Source organism: Gavialis gangeticus, unplaced genomic scaffold (genome assembly GCF_001723915.1).
Source record: "Gavialis gangeticus isolate Ggan-Ray unplaced genomic scaffold, GavGan_comp1, whole genome shotgun sequence".
NCBI lineage: Eukaryota > Metazoa > Chordata > Crocodylia > Gavialidae > Gavialis > Gavialis gangeticus.
In genome coordinates, this window is record NW_017729032.1 from 32,603,262 (window position 1) to 32,611,401 (window position 8,140).

The following is an 8,140-nucleotide window of genomic DNA, read 5'->3' on the forward strand; positions in this document are numbered from 1 at the left end:
TTCAAGGATCAGAATGGGTGTCAGAACTGTTTGAAAGAGGGTGGGATGGGGGTTGTGGTAAAAAAGTGATAGAGAAGCTACCACAGATATATTTGGGGGGCATTGTTTTCCTTTATTCTCCCACATTTATACAAGAAGTCATCACCTGGACATATTCTAATCATAACATGGGCCTAGTTTCTCAAGGACAAAAAGGTGATTTACTCACCTAAGCCAGTGAGTATCAGAGTTATTCATATAAACAGTTAAAGGAGGCCAAGGCAAAATAGAACAGTGATAACAGTCTAGCCTAGATTTGACTATACACGTACTTTAGATATAGCACCTGTTGCTGGACCACATGTTGAAGTAAATGCCAAAATGATGGCAAGTGCTTGAGGTGATGTTCATTAACCCTATGGGACTGGGAGTTAGAATTGCCAGATGATACAAGGTCAACCACTGCCTTAAACTGAAAAGTTTATAGAAGATGTAAATATAATTAAGCAAAATGTAGATAAGAAGATCTTTTCCCTTGCAATTCTCCACTGGTTTACTCAGCAGAGAGAGCATTCCCAAGCTATTATAGTGAACAAGCGTATTCATGTCAAACAGGTAAACAAAGACAATGGAACACAATATAATTGCCAGTTCTTTTTTAATGGGACTACTCAAAATTAATTTAAGTGAGTTACATGTCATGTTACACACTATTAGTTTTATTGTTAATACTTTCCACAACAGCGAGCGCATCTATCTGCATGTGGCCATACAGCACTTTTGCTACTGAGCCATCATTCAGTACTTCCTTCTGGAAGTACTAAAAGACAGTGGAGTAACAGCCCATACTGCACCGTGCCAGCTGCACAGTTATTTTTGGTTGCTACGGTGCCATTGCAACACGCTATAACAAGGGAGCTTGTTGTTACAGTGACATAGCGGCGGCATCACAGTTTTTGCCTAGTATGTAGTAAACATATTCATTCTCAAACCTGTATACTAGGATGCACCAAAAATGCATATTAGTGTAATTTGTTTAAATCTTTACCTTTTGCTCCTTTTTGTTTAAATTAACATATGAAATATTAATTTAATATTTAAATAATGCAATAGTATTTAATATTATAATTAGGATAAATATTAGATAAATATCACTTATCCCCTAAGGGAAAAAATGTCATTTTCAATAAGAGGAAGAGGTCATAAAATCTGTGTTTTTCAAATTTTTTGATTTGGGATAATTTTTGCAACAATTTTAACAATTGTATGAAATGGTATTAAAATAGTGACAGCATTTTAGTTTATGGGAAATGTGGGGTTTGATAACTGAACTTTTCTGATACCTATTTAATAATAATAAAAACATATAAAGATTTTTAAAATTATTTTAAAAATAACAGAACATGTTACATTAAGAACAGGTGTTGTTTCAGCCCTGTGAAAAATAACTTAAGAATTTCAGATTATTTTTAGTGTATTTTCTTTAATTGGCTCATCCTGCCCAGGTTGCTTGATATATTATTTGCCTAAGATATTTTTACCAAGGCAATGAATGACAAGAGAATATGTTTGTACCTAGAAGACCTCTAGGCACGTCTCTATGAGCAGGGGAATACCAGTTGCCATGGGGAAAAAAGCAGAGGCAAAAATTTGTGCCATTGGCTTTTGCCCTGGCACATTGCCCGGCACATGGGGTTAATGTGGGGGGAAATGCTTTGGGTGGGTTGAAGGAGGCTGGGGCCAGCACCTGGCCTGGCCCTATCAGCCTTCTCTGGGAGTCTGGGGGCCTCCCGAAGCTCTAGTAGCCACGATCCAATGTGCAGAGCCTGGTCAGCAGCCAGTGTTGCTCCAGCCAACCAGGCTCTGGTTTTAGGCAGTGCACACTGCCACCACGTGTGCCATTCTTTTTTCAGGCACAGGTTTTTTTGACCCAATGTCAAAAAACCCACCATGCTGGAAAATAGCAGCACAGGGAATGCCTGTGCATGTTGCACATTTGGGGGCAGTTACCTTCTGTTGCCAATAGAAATATTTGCTTTAATAATGGAAACTGTAAGGAGTCATTATTGTGAACTCCATTATACAGATTAATTATTTTCTCTCTCCATTACACATTCTAATAAGAGTTTTTGTTAATTGTTTGCAGCATTCAGCTGGGGATTGCACACATTTCCACAGGTCAGATCCCACTAGGAGAAAGCATTGCTACCTATCCACACTGTTACTTTCAGGTCTTTAGCTAAGCTAATTTTACCAAAAGTCATATTTGGACTATGCTCTAAATGTAAAAATAATCTGTACCAGTTCTATAAAGTAAATGCCTGCATGAAAATCCTGGGCACTTTTAGTTGTAAGTTGCTACACAATGGGCACATCTACACATGGCCATATGGCACCTTTGTTACTGAACCATCATTTAGTATTTCCTTTCAGAATTACTAAAGGACAGTACAGTAACAGCCCATACTGTGGTATGTTGGCCATGCACAGTTATTTTGGTTGCTATGTAACTGTAGCAATGAACTATAATGAGGTAATGCATTGCTTCAGCGATGTAGCAGCAGAGTCATGGTTTTTGCCAATGGACGCTATGGTGCCATAGTGCTTTGCTGTGGCACCATAGTGTCTTGTGTAGATGCACCTAATGTCAATATTTTGGCTCTTTTTTAATATATGAATTAAAAAGCAGCTGGGTCATGAAGGAAGTTCTTGCACCCCCTATCTCTGGGGCAACACTGGTGTGAACATTTAGGGCTGGATTGTATTTTTAAGACTCAACCATTTGTAAGAGACAGCACATTGCTGTGCCAAACCAGAAGTGCAAAGAGGCAAGTGTATCTTTTCAGGAATAGCAGCTTGCTTTCTCTTTCCTACTTGTTCCCAAGAACAAGAACAAGCCCTTAGAATTTTACATATCTATACACTTTGATGGTTATAGACAATTTGTACACTTATCTAAAGCCTTACTAGCTCCTTGATATAGAAAACTTTTTCAATACAAACAGTCAATAAAAATATTTTTCCATTATTTTCCAATAAATCTTCAATACAAATAATTTTGCCAAACTTTAATGATAGGAAGGTTGCTTCCTGAAGCTGGGATGGTGCAAGTGGAAAAGTTATGCCTTAGGGTCCAGGGTGTTTTCCTAATAGTAATGGGAGTAGTCATCATTTTCACCTCCCATCATTCTCAGTTGTGAACCTGAAGAACCAGATCTTGATTCAAATACTCTCGCTGTCTTTCTCCCTACTTCTTGTTGCAAGGTTTAGTATCATGTGTACTGCATTTCTTATCTGCTTCGTATTTTGAAGTTCATGTCCAAGTTAGAAATAGTTTACCTTCAATATTTATGAAAAAGAAATTCTGTATCACTCAGATACTAAGGTGATCAGGGCTGTAGAAATACCTGAACGGAACAGAATATCTATAGCTTCTCTCAAAGCCCAACCTCTCCTTCTACTGCTTTTTTCAGGATTCACTCTACCCCCACACTTCCAGCTGCTGCTGCTAGTGTCTCCACCACCACTTCCACTAGACCCAGCCCCACTACCCAGACACCCTGGCCCATCTGCCCCACACCCACCACCAGGGGTGCTGGACAGAGTGGGTGGGTAGGTCGGGTCTCCATGGAGACTGGTCCAGGACCCCCATGGGTAGGGTGTGTTCAGCCAGGCAGATGGGATGGAGCCACAGGCAGGTGAGGAGGGGTGTCTGGGAGTGGCATGGGCCTGCAGGGCTGGGGCCAGAGCTAGGGCTGGGATCATGGGGCAGTGACAGTATGTAGCAGGGGCTAGGGCCGGGGCCCAGCACCCATCCCAGAATTGTGATCCACTCCCTGAACATCTCTGTGATGGGCATTGGTTTTGTAGGTAGCAGCCAGCCCCTGCCCCCAGAACCAGCACCCCTTGCAGAGACATGGGGAATGCATTGCAGCTCATTCCTAGGCCCCAGCCTCGCACTGTCACAGCCCCACGATCCCAGTCCCTTGTGCCTGTCCTGCTCCTGGACGCCACTTCACTCTCACCTGTATTACCATCCCATCCCCCTGGCTGAGTGTGTCCTGCCCATGAGGGCCCAGTCTCTGTGGAGACCCTGCCCACTTACTTCATCTGGTGCCCCCTGTGGTGGGTGCAGGGTGGACGGGCCCAGGGCCAGGTAGGATCAATTAGCATCCCCCCTGCCCCTCCCCCCCACCCCCATCTTCCTAGCCCTCAATAGCTCACCCAGACTCCTTAAATTGCCTTCCAGCCCAAATGATTGCCTAGCCCTGCTTTATGGTCTCTTTCTGACAACAAGCAAATGTCACTTGACCATACTGAGTTTTCTGGCTATTTATCTGTTTCTTGTGAGAAGTTGTTTTGCTCTCTTATTTTTTGGTTTCTACTGGGAGAAAATAGAGATACTTTTCAGTAGCTAAATTAAGCCACGTTGCCTGTGCTGTTATCTGCGCTGTGCAAGATACGTAACTTTTTCTGGTGCTGTTCTTTGATAAAGTGATAGATGGGCTTCAGTACTAACTACCCAAGAAACCATTTCTCCCTCTTTATATCATTATATCTGGTAATTGGCATAGGTCCAAGTGCTTTTTGTTAGTAATCTGTAGATCCGATCACAGCATTTTCCAAGGAGAGTCTTGGTCTCTTATAACAGATGGTCCTTACTGTTTCACCACATCTAAGGTTCTTGACCATTAGGGAATGAGTAAAGCACTTCTATTTGCAAAGTTTGTTTCCTGAATCAACATAACTGTGAGGGATACGATTTTACGTAGGTTTGTTAGGGTAATTGACTGTAGCTGGTGATTTTATATACAGGATCCCTATGGGGTGATATTATCTGGGTGTCTTCAGGTAACTGTCTGGGGAATGCTGCTTTTTCCTGAATACTCTTTTTTGTGGCAGCTTTGTAGCTCTATATCTGGGGATTACACTTTAATGCATCCACCAGATAGATGCACAATGTAAAATTAGATTGATATGTTTTTTATTAATATAATTGCCCCAGGAGCAATGGATATGCCCATTAGAATGTGTAATGGGAAGAGAAATTCTCTTTCATACATATATATGTTCGTGCATGTGCGTGTGTTTGTGTGTGTGCGTGTGTGTGTGTGTGTGTGTAGCTTTAGCAAATCATAAACACAGATTTAGGACCTCAGGGCTGACTTGAGCAGAAGGAGAAAAATAAAGGTCTAAGAGTAAATATCAGCCATAATAGCACATCAGATTAAGTATAATACCTTAGTTAATTTGTTTTTTATACAAATGCCTTTTATCCCTTTCCTCCAATGTAAGTGTTTCCCTTCTGTGTCTTCTGTTTTCCTGTGTGTATTTCTGATTTTATCCCTGCACGTGCATCACATGGATTAGTTGTCTGGATTATAGCTAGAGCAAGTTAAAATTTTCATCCCACAGAGAATTCCTGTATCTCAACATTTGTTGCAAAATGCTGTAGTTTGGCTGCCTTCTGCCCTACCTTCTTTTCTCTGAGCTGGCATCTCCTGACCAGATTACATCTTCACTGATGTACTATGGCCACGGGAAGCCTGTAAAGTATCATGCTCCTTTAGTTGTAGAAGGTCACAATGAGCTTTGTGAAATGTTGTCCTACCTTGACTCCAAGGCAATACATGAAAAGGGGAGCATGAGGCTTCTCTAATACAATCCTCATTAGGTAGAAACACAGCTTAGGAGGCTCCAGAGGAATGCCAGAGTGACCTAAACCTGGATGGTTTGATTTTTTTCTGGCATAACATAATATTTTAGTTTGAGTCAACCCGAGCCCAAGCAAGAAGCTTTGTTTTGATAGAAGTGACAAAAATTGAAATTTTCCTGTAGAAAATTGATTATCTGGAAATGGCTTCTTTTATCAATATATTTTGATAAAAACTTGCTCTCCGTCTCTTATAGCAAGGTGCATAGGGAATGAGTTTTATAGAGAGAGCTTGAATTTGCTAATGGAACATACATATTTTGTAAATGGAAGCAATCTTTTCTTTAGATTTTAAACCTGGATTAAATTTTCAATGATAGCTTTGAAGTTTGTGAAGTAATTTTTGAATGATATTCATTATTTATATTTTTTCCATGCAAAGTACAGGCTAGGGCCTAATCCTGCCAATGCTTTTGCACACAAAGTAACTGTATTCACATGAATAAGGACTGGCAGATAAAATGCCATAAAAATATTATTTCTATTATTGTAACACTAGCTCGGTATAGTGTGGAGCATTTTAGAGTAAGGTGCTCCTCCGTGTACTAGTGCCATAAGCAAATTGTGATTTTATATTTAATCCACAGAGTCTGACTGTTACAAAATTTTAGCATCCAAATCACTAGTCTGATTTCTATTTCTCCCCAATGTAGTTAAATGCAATTTGTGTGTATATTTATTTCTTTGAAAGATAACATGAAAAAAATGCAGATGTCTAAAATTTGATATTTTGGTGTTTGTTGTGCCCTGGCTTCTTGAGAAACAGAAATATTGTAACACTTTTTTCTCTTTTCCCTTTCTCTTGCTCCTAGCTGACCTTTTCTGAAGCCATAAGAAACAAAGCCAGATTATCCATCACAGGGAGCGTAGGAGAAAACGGCCGCGTATTGACTCCTGACTGCCCGAAGGCCGTGCACACTGGAACCGCAATTAGACAAAGTTCAGGATTGGCTGTAATTGCATCGGACCTACCATAAAAACCAAAAAAATAATTGAGTGCCTTAATTCAACTGTGTTGGTGACTGATGGGAACACAGCACAGACTGTAACGACATGGGAGTGTCATTGATGAACTAATAATTGGGCTGAGGAAGGGAAGTACGTCCAAATGCGCCAGACATCATCAGCAACAATGTGTGCATGAGCTCAGCTCGGAAACCCAAACTCAGATTTTATATCAGGAAAATTCATAATTTAGTTTTGTTGGGGGGGAGGGGGCTGGGACAGATGTATTAACAGCAACAAATTTCAGTTGAGTGGACTTAAAACTAATAAGACTTGCCAATTAGCACATTAAACTGTGAAGACCATGCTGAGAAAGGACAACATTTTGATCTGTGACAGTGGGGGAAATAGCTATAGAAGTCAATGAACATGCTAACCTGTGTCTCCAGAACATCGATATATACAATGGAAGAATATCCAGCTGTCCAGCTGTAGAAACAAATCACTAAACTGTGATAAAAAAATAATAAATATGTAAATCCTGTGAAAAAATAAAGAAATTATTTACATTTTCTTTGAAAAAAGAGGAATATTGAAACATGCTTGCTTTTTAACTGATGTAAATTCGGTAGAGGACAACACAATTCTTTTTTCTAACCATCTTAGGGAACAATTCATTGCAATAATTGATATAAAATGCCATCACTGTAATAAAATTCAGAGACTTTTTTTATAAAAGTTGTTGGTCATCCTCTTGTTTGCTGTTTCCTTCATTCTGTTACATCATTCAGTGTTCCACAGATTTGCATCTGTCTTGACTACAAGAAACAAATGAAAAAATGTTTAGAGTACATTGTCAGTCTGCAGTGTAGAATCAAAAGAGACTACGGGTCACTCATGTTACAAATATTATTTATAATCTTGTTCTGTGTAAGAAACTGTGGTTTTTGTACCCACCAAAAAGAATAAAACAACAGACATTCTTATAATATTGACAGAGCTTGAGTTGTTTTCTAATCATTAGGGATGCCACTTGTAAAGCAGAAAGAGTAAGACATGGGTAGTTATGATGGGGTAATGTTGCAGCAGTGATGGTCCAGGAAAACTACAAGGTGCAAGGATTTTTGTGGGTGACATCTTTTATTGGGCCAACTGCATAGTTGGCATGGATATAGAAAAGTTTTTGGGTACCACAAAGCCAAAACCTCAGGTCTCTGACTTTACACAGGCCTTTGTTTCATCTAGATCAAGCTATGTCTACTTTTTTCTCAGAGGCCTAAGGAAGTTTACATGGTACCCAAAAACTTGTCTACATCCCAAATAAAAGGTCATTTGCTTCTAAGATCTGGTTGACTTTTACTCTAAAAAGCAAGAATGTACATGATACCATATGGGTTCTTGCATCTCTTAGGAAAAAAAATCAGGATGTTCTTCAGATTATCTTACACTGAAAGGCTAGCAGGCACCACTTCAGCAACAGCAAGCTGTTTGCTTTCCCATGGA

At 39.9% G+C, this 8,140-nt stretch overlaps 1 protein-coding gene across 3 annotated transcripts in view; it reads left to right on the forward strand.

The window, feature by feature from the left end:
- GRIA4 (glutamate ionotropic receptor AMPA type subunit 4) overlaps positions 1-7,623 on the forward strand; it is a 521,444-nt gene extending 513,821 nt beyond the window's left edge. For 2 of the 3 annotated variants that reach the window (XM_019525166.1, XM_019525165.1), the window contains exon 16: positions 6,505-7,623. In XM_019525166.1, the coding sequence (XP_019380711.1) occupies positions 6,505-6,669 (165 nt within the window). In that variant the 3' untranslated portion in view covers positions 6,670-7,623. The remainder of the gene's footprint in view (positions 1-6,504) is intronic. The other variant, XM_019525167.1, reaches the window with a different exon arrangement.
- Positions 7,624-8,140: the final 517 nt, after the last annotated feature.